This window comes from Vombatus ursinus, unplaced genomic scaffold, assembly GCF_900497805.2.
Source record: "Vombatus ursinus unplaced genomic scaffold, bare-nosed wombat genome assembly UNPS02009205.1, whole genome shotgun sequence".
NCBI lineage: Eukaryota > Metazoa > Chordata > Mammalia > Diprotodontia > Vombatidae > Vombatus > Vombatus ursinus.
In genome coordinates this window covers 31,180,281-31,202,288 of record NW_020948983.1, presented here as the reverse complement: position 1 = coordinate 31,202,288, position 22,008 = coordinate 31,180,281, and the positions used below count along the sequence as shown (strand labels likewise).

Below are 22,008 nucleotides of genomic sequence, written 5' to 3'. Positions count from 1 at the left end.
GCTTCTCACTAAAAAATGTCAGATCCAAACCTTACTTTCCAGACCAGGAATGAAAACGCAAGGACTCTGGTATTCCTGGAGCAACCACAGAACGAAAAGGCTAAGGATCATCCTTATACTTTGCCAAGTTTTACAAGCACTGGTGGGCCAGAAGAGCTCAGAGAAGCCCTAGGGTGTTCTAAGGCATCCCTCCTCCCTTGATCAGTTATCCAAAATCCAACCAATTAACCTCAGCTTTGTATGAAAAGACATTTTAAAAGGCAGTTCCTGGAACAGCAAGGTCTAAGGTACTGAGGAATTTCCTTTAGGTCTACTGTGAGACAAGAAGACACATGCTAATAACATTCTTCTTTGCCCTGGCTGGGAACAGGTCTGCATGGAGGCCATAGGTCACAGGTTTCTTGAACTGAAGATGTGTTGTAAGGTAAGAAGACTTGCAGTTTCCATGACTGATAAAGAAATTGTTCTAGCTCTTAGTAATTGAACTATGCAAACCTTATTCCACTGAAAATTGGGAGCACAGGTCAAGGTTCCAATGCAAATACCAGCGGAGCATTAGAATAGACAATAATGGAATCAGAGCCATAGAGGGGTAGTATCTTAGACATATACCCACTCAGGCAGCACACCAACTTAACCCAAGTCATTTGTTAGAGAAAGATTAAGATTTAGAACTGGTAAGATATACAAAGATTTAGATTTAGAACTGAAAAAACCCTCAGAGGCCACCCGGTCAATCCCCCTTCCTCATTTTACAGATGAGGAAATTGGAGCCCAGACAGTGTAAGTGACTTGCCCTATAGGTAGTGGCAGAGCTGAAATTCAAACCCAAGTCCACTGAACCCAAATCCAGCATTCTTTTCACTGTACTCTGCTGCTTCCCCTATCTTTCCTGTTGGATTTAAAATCCTACCAGCTCAGTCATCCAGATTATCCCTTCAGACCATACTGTTTCCTATTGGAAATAAAAACAAGGTGGGTTCAACCTTTCTAGAGAAATATGGGGAAGAATTTCTTCCAATTGCAAGTGATGGACTAGGAACTCTTAGATTGGAGTTTTTAATCTTGTACAGGTTTAATTTTTCACACAAGCTTGTTGGAAATCTCTCTCAGCCTCAGTTAATTCTCTGTGCAATGATAGCTCTAAACTATTCCCATCATGAAGTGGTGAAGAAAAGCAATACCCCACTAAATGAGGAACAGAAATGCTGATTAATACTAAAAAGATCCCCAAGACTGATTAAACTTAACAGTGATCAGGAACAATTGAAAACATTTATTTAAGAGGTTCCTTATCTTAAAAGAGTGAGTAGTTGGTGATAGTAAGGTACTAAACTCATGATAAGTTCTGTTAGTGGCTATCTTGGGATGAAAAGAGTTGAGGTTCGTTCACCCCAAAGAGGGTATGGCTTATATCACTTGGAGTTATATTTTTCTGAATGCTTTACAATCAATTTGATTACTCTGCCCAATGACCTTTTAAGGTGGGTCAATATTTATGATTTCCATGTTACATCTGAGGTAATAGAAAGCACAGAGAAACTAAGTCATCAGCTTAGAGTCAAGGAGCAGGGTAGTAAGAGAATAAGAACTCAAGGCCCTACAATTTTCACTGACCTTTGATATCAACTATCCCTCTATTGACTAGTTCAGTACCATAGCTAACAATGGAGAACATGCTCTTCTAGAAAGCATTCCCTGACCTCCAACCCCATCATCTCCACTCCCAAGAGATGTAATTGCTCCTCTTTCCGACCTACCATAGCAATTTATTTCTCTCCTATGGCAAATAATACATTCTGTTTTTAGAGTTATTTTGGTATTTGTCCTATTTTCTCCACTAGAGTCTAAACTCCATGCAGTGCAAAGATTATAACTGTATATCTCCCACAAGAGGTAGTTTAGTGTAGTGGATAAAGAACCAGCTTCGAAGTCAAGAAGACCTGGGTTCAAGTCCTGCCTTTAACATATACTAGCTGTGTGACTCTCGGTAAATTCTTTAGTCTCTTATTGAACCTAGGCAAACCTCTAAGGGTACAAGTCAGAGAACAGTTGTAGATATCTATTGGCACAGCGAATTTCCTCATGGGCCAGCTCCCCACATTCTGAGAAAATCATGGGTTTAAACCAAAAAAGAAAAATCTCACACATAGTCTGAATTCCAAAAGTCTACATTGATTGAATGGTTGATCTTACTTTTTGCACTAATTCTATATTCTCCCTAAGGAAGAGTCATAGGTGTAGAAATTTAAATTCCCTACTCTCACTCTAAGAGAAGTCGGAGAAACTAAGACCAGAACCACAGTGGCTTTAGTTCCTTTGTAAGAAAGAGTCTTTAAGGATAAAAATTCCACCACCCACAGGGTAAACTCCAGTTGCATCTAAAGCTAAGAAGTTATTTACTTACAAATAATATTCTGTAGTATAGGAAAGAAAGGAGCAGAAAGGGAGAACAAATCAGCAGGACTAAGTTAATTTTCAAATCTGACTGGACTAGGGAAAAAAAGAAATAAGATAATAGCAAGCATTTTACATAGGGCTTTCAGGTTTACCAAATGTGTGTTTGTGTGTGTGTATGTGTGTGTGTGTGTGTGTGTGTGTGTTATCTCATTTGATACAACTTTCTTGTTAGAGTTAGGCTCTACTGTTAGCCCAATGTTAAAGATGAGGAAACTGAGGTTGAAAAGGCTTAAATGACTTGTCCATGGTCACATAGTTAGGAAATGTCTGAGTCATGGTTGTGATTCAACAGTTCCTGACTCCAAGTACAACACTACAAATCTGAGCTGCCTGTTTTTTTAAGAAAAAAATCATCAATCCACTGAGTACAAAAAGTTGACGACAAACTATCCCCCATCTCTCCCATCAATCACTCCTGTTGATTTTTGCCTTTGCAGCTTGGTACCCAGGGCATGAGTCATAACTACCTAGGGTGCCCAGCTGAGTGTCACTGACCTGTGGCTATGGCTCATGGTGGCATCTCTCCTGGTCTCTTCCCCACAGCGCTGACAAGTTTATACCACATTATAAATGGTTCACTATGGGAGGCAGTAAGGTAAAAAAGTGTTGGGATTGGAGGTTTGTCGTGGTTGGGTTACCTGTTGTTTTCAGTATGTCCCTTCATATATATACACATACACACATTCACTCATATTAGCAGTTGCTTCTTATTTGAGTTCCTTGGCTGATTGTGGTTTCAAGGGCATTTGGGGGGGGGGGGGTTAAAGCCTGCTGTCATGTTCACAGGAGAATAACTTGCATTTTAAAAAAAGTCATGTATGATGTAGACTTTGGCAGCTTCTCATTAGCCAAAGTCAATGGAATGGTCAGTTACTCCTTTGGGGGCAAGTGAAGGCTCCTGGGACATGCCAAAGTGAGAGTCATAGAAGACTAAAAATCTGGGTAGGACTAAGCAAAGGGACCAGAAAGGAGAACTCTGATGGGAACATTTACTGGGATTTACTCTCCAAAGAATCATGGAAAAAATAACACTAGGAGAGATCTAAGGCTGGTCTGTTCCTGTTCACTAGTGAACTACAGAAATTATTTAACCCTACGTTACTCATCTCACATGGTTCTGGATTAGCACAGACTGTGCTTTGCTGACAACATTAAATTAATCAATAGAATAGCAAATCAAATTGCCTCAAATAATGAATAATTCTATCTGTCCTTGGCTCAGCTGTGCAGGAAACAAGGCACTGCCAAAGTTAACAAGCTAGCAGGTAGAGGCAGAAATAAAACATTTTGGATTGAACTCCATTTCTAGGTACTGCCATTCTCATTTGGTAGCCATGGCTTGAGCAGGGTCACAAGAAAGCCTCTGAGGACATGGCACCAGGGAAGCAGTATGAAAACACTTAACTTCCCAGGGTCTCAGTTTTCTTAACCAGAAAATGGGATAGGGAGAGAGAGAGCCACTGAATTCCCTTGCAGTTTTAGATCTGCCATCCTTTGATCCTATGTAAAATCCTTAACTTCCTTTAAGGCTCATGTCAGGTGCCACTTTTTCACAAGGCCTTCCATGATTTCCCCAGCTATTAGTGCCTTCCCTCTCCTGCTCAGTAAATTTACTCCATTCTTATTTATACCTATTAAATCTATTCTCCTCAGTGAGCCATTTGAGGGCAGGGACTGTTACATTTTTGTCTTTGTATCTATAGCATTGAACATAATGCCTTACACACAGTAAGTGCCTAATAAATGACTGAATGATCAAATTCAGTTGAATATGGCAGGGAAAGTATCAGAAAAGCAGAGTGCTGTCGTAGCCTACCTGACTTGGAGTTAAGACCAAGGCTCAAATCCTACCTCAGACATTTATTAGCTGTGTGATCCTAGGCAAATCATTTAACTTCTTCTCTATGTCTCAGTTTCTCATCTGTAATATGAGGAAATCTGGACTGAATGGCTTCTAAAGTATCTTCTAGCTCTAAATATATGATCCTTGGAATCAGAGGTCTTGGTTCAAATCCCAGCTCAACTATTTACTACCTATGTGAACTTAGACATATGTCGCTTTACTTGCATGGGCCTCTCTTTCTTCATCTGTAAAAATGAGAGGTTGCCCAAGTGATCAAAGAAATAGGGAAAGGTTCCATATGTACAAAAATATTTAAAGCAGCTCTTTTTGTGGTGGCAAAGAACTGGAAACTAAGGTGTTGCCTATCAAATGGGGAATGGATGAACAAATTGTGGTAAATGAATATAATGGAATACTGCTGTGCTTTATGAAATGATGAAAGAGAAGCCTGGGAACCCTTAGAGGAACTGGTAGAGAGTGAAATGAGCAGAACCAGGAGAATAATCTCTATTTTAGCAACAACACTGCAAAAACAAACAATTTTGAAGGACTTAAGAAATTGAATCACTGCAATGATCAACACAATGATCAGCCATGGTTCCAGAGCACTGAAGACAAAGATTGCTTCCCATCCCCTGACAGAGAGGCGAGGAGCTAAATATGCTCCTAAATATGAAACGTTCATTTTTTAGACAGGGTCAGTATAGGAATTTGTTTTGCTTGACTATGCATACCTGTTACAAGGATCTTGGGTTTTTTTTGTTTCTTTTGTAAGGGAGAGATGGAGGTAGAAGCAAGAAATAAAAATAAATGCCTGATAATTAAAAACTAAATGAGAGGGTTAAGGTATGTGATGTCTAAGGTCCCTTCCAGCTCTCAATCATTTGGTTCTATTGTGGTCAGAAGTGGTATAGAGGCATCTACCCCAATTACTGCAAGACCTTTCAAAGGACAGGGACATTCAGCAGTGCCAGAAAAATACAGGCTGCTTGAGTTCTTTACCCAAAGCTCAGTGGCTTCCCATTCTAGGACATACACGTAGTTGCTGAGCAGAGAAATTTAATCTGTATCCAGAGACTCTCAATAAATAAAGTCCAAAACAGAGAGAGAAAAGACAGAAGTCTCTTAGCTTCAATTAGCTCATGTTCTAACTGAGGATTCACCACAACCATTTTCTCCCTAAATGTGTTATAAGCCAGCAGCTGGGGCTATTCTTTGGAGTTTAAAGTCCTGAGACAGAGTCTAGGGTCTAGGGATTGAGAAAGGACTTAAGGGACCTGGGAGTGATGGGGGAAAGGATACGAGGACATGCTTACAGAAGATGGGAGGGGCAGGAAACTATAAACTATAGACACAGGATTTTAGAGATGGAAGAGATGTCTAATCTGGGCCCATCATTTTACGAGCATGGAACCTATGTTACAGAAAAGTAAAATAGCCTGCCCACAGCCTCACTGGTAGCAAGTGGCAGAGCCCAAATTCAAACCCAGGCCTTTCTGAATCTAATTCTAGTGTTCTTTCCACTATATCATACAAGGCAGGGTCTTGGAGACCAAGTCAGAAACTACTGCCAACTTGAGTTTAAAGGCTTAATAAAGTTTAAAGGTTAATATCATTCTCTCTTGATTCTGCTCCTTTCACTCTCCATTATTTCATGCAAGTCTTTCCATGGTTTTTCTCCCTAAAATCAACCTGCTTGTCATTTCTTACAGCACAGTAGCATTCCATCACAATCATATACCACAACTTGTTTAGCCAGTTCCCCAATTGATGGGCATCCCCTCAATTTCCAGTTTTTTGCCACAACCAAAAGGACTGCTATAAATATTTTAGAACATATAGGATCTTTTCCTTTTCCCCTGACCTCCCTTAGGAAACAGATCTAATGGTGGTATTGCTGGGCCAAAGGATATACACAGTTTTATAACTTTTGGGGCATAATTCCAGATTGCTCTCCAAAATGGTTGGATCAGTTCACAGTTCCACCAACAATGTATTAGTGCCCCAATTTTTCCACATCCCCTCCAACATTTGTCATTTTCCCTCTTATTATTTTAGCCAATCTGATAGGTGTGAGATGATATCTCAAGTTGTTTTAATTTTCACTTCTCTAATCAATAATGATGTAGAGCATTTTTTTGTGTGGCTATATTTCTTCATCTGAAAACAACCTGTTCACATTCTTTGACCCTTTATCAATTGAGGAATGACTCTGTGTGTGTGTGTGTGTGTGTGTGTGTGTGTGTGTGTACAACACACATATATATGCATATATACATATATGCATATATGCACATGCACATATATGCATGTGTGTATATGTGTGTATGTGTGTGTATGTATATATATATATATATATACATATATATGTTTACATTTTTAAAGTCCTCTACCTAGTCCTATCTTCATTCTACCAACTCTATTGCTCCTAGCTTATGATTTTGCCTCCCTTTCAGCACAGCCCTGGGTAAACACCAATGCAGTGAACAATTGTCACTTCCTATGACTCCAGAGGGCTCCAATGTCCCATCCTGCTAATAGAAACCTTCCTGCGAGTGTATCAAACCAGGATCAGGAAGGAGGGCAGGGCTATGCCTAACCCCCAGGATAAATCATATAATACAAACTGGTTAACCAAAGAGACAAAGTTAACTATGTTCACCATGAATCAAGACCCACACCCCTTGGCAGGAGTCAAGCCCCTTGAAATCAGCTCTCTGGCATTATTCTCAAATCTACTGAAAGATAGTTACCATCTATTTACAGAAAAAAACATTAATAATGCCAAATCATAATCAAATAGGCAACCACTTTGCTTTAAGTACCTATTAACTAATGCTAAATTACAATAGAACAGCTCTACAAGTACTTTTGACATCCACATGTACATCAGAGGCACCAGTACAGATCAGGCCATTAGGATAAAAAGCAAACGAATTGATAGTGATGGGGCACTTAAAGCATTACCGGAAGCATGGTGCTGCATTTATTTACTTGCTTCCTTTCCAGCCATGCTGATTCTCCTCCTCCGTTCCCTACTTAGCCCACTGCTCTCCTTCTCTAACGCTATCTTTGTTGCTACTTTCAGAAAGAAGTAAGCAGACCCTCCCTTGATACAAGAGCTAGTGCCTCATCCCCCAAAGTGAGCCAGTGGAAAGAGTGCTGTATTTTGAATCAAAGGACTTGGATTCAAATCCTATCTCTGTGAATTATTAATGGCCTGATCTTGGGCAAGGATCCTCACCTCTCTAGGGCTTAGTTTCCTAATCTTCAAAATAAAGTGGTTGAACTATATGGCCTCTAAGGTCCCTTTCAGCTCTAAATCTGCCTTCCTATGATCCCTTTCCCTATGGCTAGATCGCTTATGTCAAGACTGAGGAAGGTATGTTTCCTAGGATTGAGGAGAAAAAAATCAATAAAGTATATTTCTTAAGAATTGTGATGACAAGTCCATTGTGAGACATTGCTTAATAGTCTGTTAACTTCTAAGGTTTCCCTAGGATCCTCAAAATCATGGTACCTAATCTAGACCAGGGGATTTATTTCTGTAATTCTACTAGTTCTGAGATCAAATGATCTGACTTGCTCTAGGATGAAAATCTCTCCCCACAATCCTTAATTTTCTCAAATACCCTAGCCTTCACTTAGGCTGATAACTCCATTTTAATCCTCCAGCTCTCAGATCTTTTTATCTTCCTAGGACATCCAATCTCCTTTCTTAAATTATGGAAATGCTTGTTTTATTTCTTAAGTTCAGAATAAAACATTTTTTAAAATGAAGCCATACAGAGTTTAGGATTTACTATTTGATTATAAATGAGGAGTAAAATTTACCAATTTCCTACAAAACATAAAATATCACAGTGATAGAAGACTAGATTTGTGATGCTAGTAAGAAAACCCCCTGCAACAATGCAGGCTGGCAATCTTCTGCAATTTATAGTCTTAGAGAGGTGCCTGAAGAAAAGATGTCAAACTCCCAGGTGCTGCCAGAACCAGATTAAAATGTAATTGGAAAATGTTTAACAAAGTAAATAAAACCCAATACAATATAGATAATATTAATTTGTGGTTGTCTAAGTCAATCTGTAGCCTACAGAGATCCATTTCTAACTGAGTTTGGTATCAGTGGCCCAGAGCACTTAAAAGTTAAGTAATTTGCCCAAAATAACACAACTAGTATGTATAAGAGGCAACACCTGAATCCATCTCTTCTTCAAGTCTGACTCTTTCTAGCCCCCATACCATAACACACTGTCTCTCATAATCACAGTGCTAAAAAGTTATCTGACCAATAAACAGATGTCCATGTTCAACCTTTTCATTCAAAACTTCACTCTAATTTGAATTCTAAGTGCCACATCACCCAGTCCTTGGCCATAATTTTCATTATGGTTTAATCAGGCCTAGGAGCCTGCCAATTTTAACTTCCCTGCCTGTGGACCCCAACACAGAATAATATATTTCCCTCAGGCCACACCACTCGATCCTTGTCTCTCCCTACCTTCCTGTCTGTCTTCCCTACCTTACTGGGAGGTTTATAAATTAGCATCACATCTACAATCAATAAGCCACACTAGGTTAGTCCCTGGTGTTCCACTCATATAACTAGGTAACTGATACCCTATAATGAAATCAAACAAGTGTGTTCATTTACTAATTTTGCAAGGAGTTCACTTAGGGAAAAAAAAAACTACTTCTTTGCAAGAACCTATTGTATTCCTGTAACAGTGGGCAAAACCAATCAAACTCTAGGAGCTTACTGTACAAGATGAAAATAATCTAACTAGGTTGGCAGGGAGACATCCATTCAGATTAATACTCCATTGCCTAGACTTCTGGTAGGCTCTCCATGCAAAGCCAAGACACCTGAGTACAAGTGTAAACAGAGAAGAGTCTGAGGCCAGATTTGTTCCTATGAAAGAGAAGAAGCAATCTTAAGTAGAGAGAATAGAAATCTCACAGGTTCTCTGATCTGAGACTTCATTTTGTCATGGTGCTATCCCTGATGATCACAGCAAAAGGATGCAGTATAATATATCCAATGTATCCAATGTATCCAGTTGTGGAACGGTGGACTCTCTCTCTCTCTCTCTCTCTCTCTCTCTCTCTCTCTCTCTCTCTCCCCCTCTCTGCCCCCTCCATTCCTACCCCTCTCTCTCCTTAAAATTGCCTCTAAAGCTCTTTACAATAGCTGTCTGTCACTGTCCAAGCACTTTAATATCTATTATATAATTTTATCCTAACCACTTAGGGAAATACAGAAAGTGGGCATTTTTCCCACTTTACAAATGAAGAAATTGAGGCACAAAGGGGATATGTGATTTTTAAATTTTCTTTCTTAAGTTCCTTCCAATTTATAAGAAGAGCTGGTATTAGAACGTCGCTCATCTAACCACTCTTTGACAACAAACTATGACAAAATGATGTCACTTTACCATTCTAGGCCTTAGTTCCTTCATCTGTAAAATGAAGGAATTAATCCAGAGGGGTCTTTCTAGCTCTGCCATAGGCGTACGCAAGAAGGAGCAAATATTAGCCCTGACCTCATTCTGACACCACTTGCCTATTCAAAACTCCAGTCAATAAAGTAGTATCAGAAACACTGGAGCTTTTGGTGATATCTACAATGGGGTGCTAACCACATTCACTTCACATACAGAATGACTTTGTTTTAAAACTGAGTGGAAGCATCACCTGAAATACAGTGCTTTATACACAGTAGACACTTAGTAAATGCTTATTTAATTAATTAATTAAAGAATGCTCCTGTCCAAAAGAGAGTGGACTTTACATTAGAAGGATTTTCTTCATTCATGTACTATCTCATTAGACTCTGATGAATAACCTAGGATCTTCGAAATTGCCTCTGATTCACTTCTCTTTGATTCTATTCTCTCTTACCCTACTCAGCTCCTTCCCCAGAATTCTAGGTGAACTCCTACTATAGCCCTTCCATGCACTCATTTTCCCACACACATAGGATGACTGGTTTCTCTGCTAGTTGTGTTATAAAAAGGAGAGTTTGGTTGGTCAAGTTTGGACCTATGGCACATGAGCAAGAAATAACAATGAATAAAATTCTGAAAAGATCTCAGATAACTCCTGGAATGAAAGAAGTATGGAGCATCCTGGTCAACACAGAGCAAAAAAAAAAAACATAGTGGACACCTGAGGTGACTTTTTTGTTCTGGTTAAAAAAATGAAATGCCTTTTCTCTAGCCTGATGGCAGGAGCTAGTATTAGGGTTGGGGTGATAGGATGATGCCCATATAACCCTGAAATGGCTGGGAATTATGCTTTTCACCAAATTTCAGAAATGAGAGAGACTTCAGTGGTCGTCTTGTCCAAATTATCCTCAACAACATACCTGACAAATGGTCACCTTGCTTTTGTTTAAAGACCTTCCTTTATCCAAGACAACTCCAAAGGACTCATGATGGCAAATGCTATCTATATCCAAAAAAAGAACTATGGAATCTGAATGCAGATCAAAGCATATTATTTGCTCTCTTTTTTTCTTTTTTTTTTATTTGTTTCTTCTTTCTCATGGTTTCTCCCATTGGTTCTAATTCTTCTTTACAACATGACTAATGTGAAAGTAGGTTCAATATGAATGTATATGTACAGCCTATATCAAATTGCATGCTGTCTTGGGGTGAAGGGAGGGAAGAGAAGGGGAGAAAAATTAGAATTCAAAATATTACGGAAGTGAATGTTGAAAACTAAAAATAAATATTTTTTTAAAAAAATAAAAAAGAGCTTTCAATAACAGAGAAACCAATTGCCTTTTTTTGGACAGCTCTGTTAGAAATTTCCCCCTTATGTCAAACCTATAGCTTTTACCCATGCTAGTTCTTCCTTGGGGCCAACAACAGATCTCAACCCTTTTTCACATGACTTCCCTTCAAATACTTGAAGACAACTATCTTGTCCACACAGTCTTGTCCTCACTGCCACAAGTATCATGATTTGAAGGTCAACATCAACAATTCTTTTAACTGGTTCTCAGACAGGATGATCTTAAGGTCTTTCATTATCCTGGGTGTTCCTCTGGACACTTTCCATCTTTTCATCGTCCTTCCTAAATTTTAGCACTCAGAACTCAGCAAATTCATCCAGACTTGATCATGGCAGAGTACAGAAGGGCTATTTCCTTCCTGTTTGTGGACACTATGCCTCTTTCAATTGGGCCTAAGATTACATTAACTCTCTAGGCAGCTATATCACACTTATACTGATCTTACTAAAGTCCACTAAAGCCTCCCATCTTTTTTTTCCAGACAAATTGCTGTCCATGCTTCCACTAACTTGAACTTCTGAAGTTGATTTTTTGAATCCAAGTGCAAGACTTTCTATTTATTCCTATTATCTTTCATTCTATTCAGTTCAATCCAATATTCTAGATCACCAAGGTTTTTTGTGATTGAAGTGTGTGTTGTTATGCATTATCTGCAAATCTGATAACCATGCCACAATAAACATTTAATAAAATTATTAAGAAAAATGTTGAACAGTACAGGACCAAGCACTGATACTTAGGGCATTCCACAGAAGACCTCCTTCCAAAGTGACATGGAAACATTAACAATTACCATTTGGATATTTTGATTCAGTCAGTTCTGAACCCACCTAATTATACTGCTGCCTAGTACATAGCTCCCCATCTTTTCCACAACAATAACACAAAATATTTTAATTTCCATTCCCATCTATAAGCAAGGAGAGGCTAAAGGTACCTCCCTTCTTACCTTTGGTTTAGTCACTAGAGGGAGTTTCCTCATCTTGCAGCTGAGCATGAAGCCTCAATACCATCTCAGGTATACCTTCATATCTAGCCACAAATTAAGCTGATAATGATCAGAGAATTCTACACAACCAGAGGGTCCTTCAATAGGATTCATTATCAGATGTCTTCAGTTCAATATACATTGCCTTTCCACTTTGCCTCAGACTCTTTCCCAGCTTCATGGTGGCATCTGGCCTTAAGCCCAAAGAAATTCCTTATTTATTACTAGCCTGGATCAACATCTTATCTCAAACCTTAATAAGATCTAAGCTTGAGAGAGGGGATCCAGAAGGATGGAGGAGAAAAGGGTTCACAGAGTGTGGCTGAGTGGAGCCAACCCAGCACACAGTGTAATTCATCCGACATGGGGACATGCTGTTCCAGGAGCATTATGACAATTAACAGGAAAAATCTGCTCTCAGAGCATTGCCAAGCAAGTGGCAAGGTCTCAGCTGGTGGTGCTTCATTTCGGGAATGAGAGGCAGCTCCCTCTCCCTCTTATCAGTGAGGGGGGAGGGGGATAGTATTTCTGAAAATGGTGGGAAGGGCAGCTAAGGAAAAATTGTCTTAATTAGAGAAGATCACTTAAGCATGATTATCCTAGACATAACTGTTCAAAAGGAAAACATTCACAGCCACCTCAAAAGCCTCAAGAATAACTCTACCACATTCTTGGATATATGAAGCTTAGCACATCTGGCACCTGGAGAGTTCCAGTTGTTCAAACATGCTTATTCCAGGTTGGTTTACAAAAGCAAATCAATCTTATTCATGTCTTCTGGTACAGTGACAGTCTCCTACCTTCTTATTTTAATCTAGTGCATTTTCTCCCAGTTACATTTTTTGGCCAATTTAGCTAATATTAAAGTAATGCAACTCATTAGGATATGATGTCCCATATTCCTCAAAGTCAAAAGGACAGAGAGGACACATAGCCAATGTGCCCAAGAACTTCAAGTTTTCCCTTTCATTTCTCCATTCTTTTCTCAATTCCTTGATACCATTTGCTAAAGGCAATAGGTCCACCACTTTGTAAGCATGTCTAATTCTACTCATTCCCCATAACTTTACTGGGAAAACATCAACCTAATTCCAGGCTCAGCACCTAAAATAAATCCTCTACAGGAGGCAGAAAATGTCAGGCCATACCTTTCATTTAACCCAGTCCAACACCAGATATGGAAAGGAATTCTGAGCTCAGAGTGTCTTGAAAAAGTTCCAGGTTTAAGATTGGTACCACAACCTTCCATATCTCATTTGGACAGGCCTATCCCTGCCCCCAATTGGGACTTCATGGATGGACACTAATTTACCATGTTAACCCCTCTCATGCTAGACCCGTTACACCAACCTTGGCCAGAAGCCACCACCACCCGGTACTGGAGCTAAGCACTCCATGTTATGGAACCTGGCCAGTGGACTTAGAAAGCCTGTTGATCTTGGCATTGGCCCTGGGACCCTGTGTGGAGCTACATGCTGAGACACCACCATAGGCCAGCTATTTCACAGAAGAATCAGTCAACTCACATCCTTCCTAGCCAATGCAACTCCACTCTTTCTTCAGATCCCAAAGAAGAGGTTCAGAGAATAATAAAACAATTTCTGGGCTACAGTTTGTAGGAGCAAGAATTCAATCTGCCCACCATAACCATAGGACCCAAATGGTCCCTTCTCTTGCTCCCATTGTCGCATTCCCAACCTTCTTCTTAAACCAGCACAGCTCCCACCAATACAGTTAACAAGTTCTGTACATCAGTTCCAGCAAAAACAGAGATGCCACATTTGGGCACCAGTGGGCAAGATCCCTGCCCCTGTTTCCCAGGCTGAGCAATTACTCATCACAGCCATAGAGCAGGCAGCTCCCAGTGAAGTTAATTAGGGAGCATTACTGGCCTCCGGATGACTGGGAGAGAATCCTTTCAGGGACCGAAGGAGATTAAAAGAGCATCCTACAGTCAAAAGATTCAGCTCTCCCCAAAGGCACCCATACTAATGAATGGAAACCCCACCATACCTTTCATTCCAAACTTGGACCGTCGGCCATACTTGTTGATCATGATAAAGAGAACCACCAGAAGGACACAGGCAAAAGCTGCAAGTCCAACAGCTATGGATACCTAGAGGAATAAAACATACTACTTAGGATCAAGGTGTACCACCAGGGTCCCACAGAGTATGCTGCAAAAGTGCTTTCTGCCCAAATGAGGGGTTTACAGCAGCTCTTCCCAGTACAGGATGCTGTGTGCCTGCTGCATAAAATGCATTAAGAAACTGATTAACAAGACACTGAAGACTCCCAAGAAACTTACCACAATAAATTGGTAGGAAGAACTCCTGGTTCCAGGATTCCATTCTCTGAGCTGTTCCCATCCTCGGTGAATGGTATTTGGAACCTGACTCAACCACCAATCATAAATGACTTCCCCTTTGCTTTTTTTATTCAAAAAGCTTTGATTCCTAAATGCTACATGGAGCAAAGGGTCATCCCAGGACTCAGAGAAACAGGCAACCACCATGTCAAAATGTTATGTAGAAAGTCCACCTCTTTTGGGGACTACCTACATGAAACAATGCATATCCTGTTGGACTCAATTAATGTGTCGGTTAGTTTTGAAAAACTCCTTTTTTTTTTCTTTTTTATTCTTTGTTAAAAGAGATGGCTTAATGGATAAGGGAGGGGATATAGATATAGATAGGTTTATATCTATATCTATATATAAATGAAGGTGATATAAAAACAAAAGACATCAATAAAAATTTTTTAAAGACAGTCTACCTCTAGAGGCATAGAACTCAGCTTTAAATATCCAGTCTTACTCCCTAGGGAAACACCAGTCTCTAGCTTTCTTCTGTCTCTGTATAGTGCTAATCAGAGTCTCCCTGAACCAAGCCCAGTCAGGCCCCTTGGGAGAAGTTAACTCTTCTTGACCAGGATATGACTCACCCCAAAAGTGTCCTCCTCTGGTTTGTGGGTCACGGTGATAGGAGGTGTGGGGCTCACTTCATAGACTGGAACCAAAAGAACAGAGCAGGAGGGCAGTTAGTAAACAGACCACACATTAGAGAGCACTGGGAAACTCTTTGGAGCCTAGGCCACAATTCCATCCCTGACCCAAAGAATATACCAGCAATCCCTGCAAAAAGACATTCACTCCAGTCTGAACCTTTGCATCCTAACATATCCCTAGATTCTGATGAAGTGGCTCTAGAACATAAATCCCTTTTCTATTACCTAACTAAATACAATAGCTCAAGAGCACATGTGCCCACTGCTACCATCTTTGAAATAATACCCCTATTATCCACCCCATTACCCACTTCCTCAAAGGGAAAAGGAAAACTTAGGCTCTATAACCTATGAACTACTGGAAAAATACAATGGTTTATGGGGGGAGGACTTTGAAATGAAGCCTAAAGAACTAGGTTCTAGATGTAGCCCTGAATGAAACACAAGGGGAAACTTCCAACAGACTGGATGAAAGCAGACAACTCAAAGTGCTACTTCCACTGACTCCTAAGGCAGTTGTTGACAGCAGGCTACCAATAGACACTTCTATCTTCTTCCTCCTTTATCCTCACATTCTCTTTCTTTTCTATACCATGTTTGTGCCATGGAGGTTACTTAGTCTTAGTGGTAGCAACTTGGGTCTAAAGAGGTTATTGATTCCTAGCCCAAAATAGAAACCACTATCTCATTCATTCCCCCTTGAGGCTAGTACATTATGACAACTCAACTTATTATATATGAAAGAGATACCCACGGAAATGCCTCATTCTCAGTTACCCAGTCATGCTGAAGCCAAGACTTAGTTTGTTCTAAGACTTATAGCATCTTCTTGGAGAAGAGCTTTCCCACCTCGGACATCTCTAGAGGAACATTCGGTGGGGTTACTAGTCTCCAGAGACTGAGAAGGAATAAGAAACACATATGACATTTGCATCTAGATAAAGCAACCTGGATGTGGAAGGAAAACCTCCACAAAACAGGTGAGCCAAATTCCCATAATTTCTATCATAAGAAAGAGATGACAAGGGTAGTAGACTTCCTTCAGAAAAACACAAAACATTATATGCACACCCCTAATTATCTTAAAAGCGGTTTAACCCTTGCTCTTAAATTATCTGTACACTCAAACTTCCATGGTTCCTCCCAAAATCTAATAAGCCATGGTCACATAGGAAATGGTTCCATTGGTCATCTCTCAAATGCTCAAATGGACCTATAATCTCACTGATTTGAATATTGACCCACCTCACAAAAAAAATGTACATTGCAATCCATCTGTGCCCAACCTTGATCTCTACATAAGTTGGAAATACACAATTGGACATTTAAAAACTTGGGTATCATACTTCCTATAAGAACTAACATCTGGGACATTCAATATAAACCCAAACCCAATTTGATAAAAGTTAGGCCTAGCAAGATTCACTACAATGCCAGGGTACAGAAAACTCCTCAAACCCTCTAAACAGCCTTAACTTTAGTCAGGTAAGTAAAACTGGAGTGTAGACACCCAGCATCTAAAAAGCCTAACCCTAGAGTTCTTCCTAAGTAAAAAGGAGCCTAGGAGAAATTGCCCCGGCAGCCTAGACCCTATCCTCCAATTCCCTCTACCACAGATAATCTCACATCCTCTCAACTGTGGGTTGGGGAGGTAGGAAAGCTGTCTGAATTCAGAGGAACTAACAGAAAGGATCGAGAACACGAACAATTGCAAAGCAAGAGGCAAAGGAGACTTACTTGAGACAAAGTTATCCGTACTCTCTGCAAAAAGGACAAAGAGATAATTAACACATTTAATAAAAAACAGAATGGAGTAAGACAGCCATTTCTGCCAGTCATCACCTTTCCCCCTCACCCTGATGTATCATTGCTTTGATAACATTACAGCTACAGGCCAGCTATCCCATCTTATCACCTTATGTGATGTCCACAGTGTTGGGGGACAGACTGAAGATAATCACTCTGATTGGAAGAGGCATCACTGTCTCCATACCTGGAGGTCATGCTGTTTTCACTGTGGCGAGAGGAGTTGGAACCTCAGCCCTCTTGTGTTACTCCACAGTTGTTTCTTTGGATCCCAGGGAGAATAGCGATGGTGGAGGGAGGGATGTAAGGGTATGATGTAAAGAGCATCGGGGAGACAAGCCTGCTCTTTCCATTGTGTTCTGAAAGTACCACTTGTGCTTGAAGAATGAATGTCCAAGCATTTGTATTAGAAGGCAAGTAAAATAGGTTGTTTTGTGGTGCTCTAACCCCAGAACAGATTTCATACCCTGGTTGTACTGATTATCTCTGGTCTTCCATGATGTACTTCCCTCCATCTCCCAGAAGAGTTGACTTCTCCTCTATTTCCCTGTTAACATCAAAAGGCCCTCTACATTGACAGATTACAAAGATATACCTTTTTCCTTAAGTGGGAAGCTTGGGGAGGTGACATCCTGAAGTGACCTTTCTACCATGTACCTATGATACACTCAGTGAGGGCATGAATGAAAACCATAGCCCCTTGATCCAATTTTGCCACCTTGCCAGCTCCAACAGGCTCTAGCCAGTAAACAATCTTCTGTAATGACCTCAAGGGAAAGTGATGTTTTCTCTGGGAAAGCTTAACCCAGGCACTTCTGAGGTAACATTAATCAGTATCAATTCACCATTTTCTTAGGCTGTTAAGCCTCATCTAAATTCCTGGCCTGATATTCCTGCTGCCTCCATACTCCAGGTGACAAAATGCCTGACCAATTTTTTTTTTTAATGGTCATGCCCTGACAGCCTGAAAGAACAGGGTTGCCAGATCAACTCATGGGTTCATGCTGATTTGCATGTTTCTCATAAGGTTCTCATTTATTAGAGAATATTCTCACGTCAGCCAAATGTTTTAACCGAGTCTGTGAACCCTGTAATCTGCCAATCAGCCTATGAATGCTTAAATCCTTCGCTGCTGTCTGGAAACATTTATCCATCCAAGAGTCACATGGACACTGAAACAAGGTGCCACATTTACAGCACAGAACCCAAGGGTGGATTTGGGGTTTCACACTGTTGATGGGTGGGGAAAATAGTAACTTGCTTTGAACCAGGACTCACACCTAAATCTGAATGGGAGAATGGACTGGGAAAATTGTTGGGAGGTGGGGAGAGAAACATCCTTGTCAGATCATCACCTGAATCCTTTGTTCTAGGAAGAATAGAGTTGACATCTTTCAGTGGGCACAGGCCCAATATACCCCTGGGAAGGCCCCCAACGACGGAAGCAAGTAAAGCCCACAGAAAGGAGAACAGAACCAAGGACTTCTGTTCAACCATTCCTGATCATAGCCAAGATACAAAAAGGGCTCAAAAGCAAGGACAACAAGACATCTTTCCTCTTTCCTAGTCCCTTCCCCCTAAAAAAGTCAAAACCCAGGTCACTGATGAGAAGAAATGGGCTTTCTTGCTTCTTTGCTCGCTAACACATGCATCTCACACATACAAGCTTCATTTAAAAACAGCTAGAGTCAAACTTTTCTCTCTCTGATGATGATGCTGCTAAAATGGCCACCCTTTTCCCAGCTCCCTATACTGCACTGACAGCAGTACCTCTGAACCCATACTATGCCCTCACGTGGAAGGCAGCTGGCATGGTCAAGGGAGATGGTACCAGAACCTTAGCTTACAAGCCAGATCTGACCAATTCAAGCCTTTTTCTACTACTCATTCTCCTAACAGACCCAGCGCTAAAGCTTCAAAGTGAAGTCACCAAATGACCAAGTGAAAAACCAAAATCAGTCAGAAAATATTTACTAAGTGCCTACTATGTGCCAGCTACAAGGCTAGGTGCTGGGGATACAAAGAAAGGCAGAAAACAATCCCTGCTCTCAAGGAATTCCTATTCTAATGGGGAAGTCAGCACACAAACAAACTGTCTATAGGATAAATTGGTGATAAATCTATAAAGGGAAGGTACTCAAATTAAGGGGGATTGGGAAAGGCCTCCTATAGCAGGTAAAAGTTTATCTGGTACTTGAAGGAAGTCAGACAAGCCAAGGCAGAAATAAGGAGGGAGAGCATTACAGGCATAGGTAACAGCCAGTGAAATACCCAGCCAGGAGATAAACCTCAAGGAACAGAAAAGAGACCAGTGTCACTGGATTCCATGCCTAAGTATTTTCTGTGAAGATTCCCCTTTGACATCTGACTGATTTCCAAACTCGGCCTAACAACACTTCCCTTTTCTTATGCCCCTCAACTACTATTTCCCTAACTTGAGAACATTTTTAAGCCCTAATCTTCCTCCTTCCACCTGTGGGTAATCATCCATCTTCCTCTATTTTTTTTTCTTCAGACTATTCCCTCTGATCTTTATTCCTTACAACATCTCTGATCTTTTCTGACAGCCTCTCCAGGCCCAAAGGACCCTAAACAGATCAAGCATCACATTTTTGAAATAACCATTCTGGACAGAAGACCACTCTTTGTATCAAAGCTGGAGTCCGTTTCTAATGTGCCCACTACTTCTCTGATCACATCCTTATTGGTGGAATCTATTTTCAGAATGCTCATTAAATGTTCCCTTTGATTACTTTCTTTCCTCATTTGTACTTTCAGACTTCCTTGGGGCTCAGAATGGTCATTCAAGGGAGAATTCATGATTCTTCCCAAATCCCTTTTAATAAATACATCTCCACATTGCAAAAGCTTTTATTCTATTTCTTTAATTATTAACCTGTGCCATTCTTGCTCTATTTCTGACTCATGATGCATGAAAAGGAAGCAAAACCCCCCAACCCAGGATAAGCCCTCAGATGGCTTACCCCAGGGAGCCATTACCAAAATAAGATGTCTCAAGATGTTTTCTTAACAGAGACAAAGGGGGAAAGGGGCTGTTTAGTTGAAAAGCAACTACCAGTGGAATAATATATTGTGAGTATACATGAGGCTAGGGAATGGGATGATCTCTACCACAACAGCAAATCTGAATGAGGGCACTGAATCCTGAAGTATCAGGTTCCTGATAATAAACTTGCGCTTGCTGCGATATCTATATCAGCTTGGAATGCTTCCTTCTGGGACCCCAGGATCTGATCCACCCCATTCTTGGAAATACTGACAACACTGTCCCCTGGTGCTATGTCTTTCCTATCAGAGGATCTTTAAAAAGAAGATGGATTCTTTGTCAGCAGGATTTAGATGACCTGAGCTAAAGGTAATCTGTTGGAACCTTTCTGTCCAATTTGAGAAATTCTGCTGATTCTCACATTTACAGACATATCTCTAAGATGCAGCAGCATCTTCGTGGAATATCATCCCACCCCTGACAGAATGCCCTAGGGAGGGGAGAGTACACATATCTCTCCACACCCTTCATGGGTAGAAAGAATATATCGTGTATTCATGCAGTTGCTTTGCTTCCTAGGTTGGGAAGACAGGAAAGCTGATTGTAAGAATAGGCCTTATTATTCTTCTCTAGCTTCATCTCCCGAACAATTTACCTTTTTGTATACATTCATCCATCATCACTTTCATATGACTTTTCCATCTGTTCCCTGTCACCACTTTTTCATCATGTATTTAATTCCAACATGGCTAAAAGTGAACTAAACTCCCTTTTCCCACCTCAATCCCCAAAGACCCCTTACCATCTCTATTTCTTCTAATGTCATCACTATCCTGAGTCATCTTTTACTCTAATCTTTTACCCAATCCAATTGCCCAAAGCTCCTCAATCAAACCTTGACGATATCTCTTAAATCTGTACCCTTCTTTCTGCTTCCACAGTACTTCACCCTAATTAAGCCTTCTCACCAGGATTATTGTAATAGCCTCTTAACTCATCTTCTTACTTCAAATCTATCTCTTCTCCTATCCCTTCTTCATTACTATTGTCTGAACAATCTTCCTAATACAATATGAGTCTTCTACTCAAAAAACTTTCTGTAACTCCCCATGCTCTATTTAGTAAACGATAACTAATTTACCATGGCATTCAAGACATTCCCTAACCTGGCTTCAATTAACTGTTCAAAACTGTTCAAATTTATTTCAAATTACTCCTTTCCATCTAACTTCATGTGCCAGTCAAACTCCATACTCATCTTACTCTCTCCCATTTCCATACCTTTGCTGACACTGTCCCCCAATGTCTAGAATGGATGAATACCCCCTATCCAACTTCTCTGCCTGTTAAAATCCCTCCCTTCTTTCAATGGAGTCACCACCTCCTCCAAGAAACTTTCCCTGCCACTTTTCTCCCCTCAGTGAAAATGTTCTTTCCCTCCTCAAATTTTTCATCCATCTTTCCTTAGATCTTTTCTTTCTTACTTATCACACGTCCTACTTGTATCAGTTATTAGTGTATGTCATTTACCCACTATCATACTGTAAAGGCCCATAAGAGCTGACAGCAAGAGGTGTGTGTATATATGTGTGTAAATACATGTCACATATATATATACATAGACATATATGTATATGTACATGTTCATACAGTTATTATTATACACATATATACATATGCATTCATGTATTTATTATAGATCTTTATATCTTTACTGCCCAGCACAGGGCCTTGTCCATAGTAAGAATTTAATAATGTTTGTAGAACTGAATTAAATTGAGATGAATTATTAAAAAATCACTGCTCTATAATGAAACTAAACTTTCATGCAATGGGTCTGAGAAATTATAGCTGGAAATGTTCCCAGTTTAGAGGCAAATGAGTCAGGTGGTATAATTCATAGTAAAGGTCTTCTAGGTCTCCCCAAGGACATTCCCATCTTCCCCTGCTACCTACACTCACATACACATACACACCACTACCAATAGTACCATCATCACCAGCATATTCTAAAAGTTATTCTGATGAATTTTGATGTCTGAATAAAAAATCACAAGGTATCCAGAGTCTTTGTCAAAAAATAGGCCCACTGAGTT

The 22,008-nt window shown here is 40.2% G+C and overlaps 1 protein-coding gene across 3 annotated transcripts in view; it reads right to left on the bottom strand.

The window, feature by feature from the left end:
* Window positions 1-22,008, bottom strand: part of NTRK3 (neurotrophic receptor tyrosine kinase 3) — a 449,021-nt gene that overhangs the window by 270,861 nt on the left and 156,152 nt on the right. For 2 of the 3 annotated variants that reach the window (XM_027852115.1, XM_027852117.1), the window contains exons 9-11: window positions 16,837-16,860; window positions 15,037-15,101; window positions 14,107-14,209 (exon numbers count right to left, since the gene is read on the bottom strand). In XM_027852115.1, the coding sequence (XP_027707916.1) occupies window positions 14,107-14,209; window positions 15,037-15,101; window positions 16,837-16,860 (192 nt within the window). The remainder of the gene's footprint in view (window positions 1-14,106; window positions 14,210-15,036; window positions 15,102-16,836; window positions 16,861-22,008) is intronic. The other variant, XM_027852116.1, reaches the window with a different exon arrangement.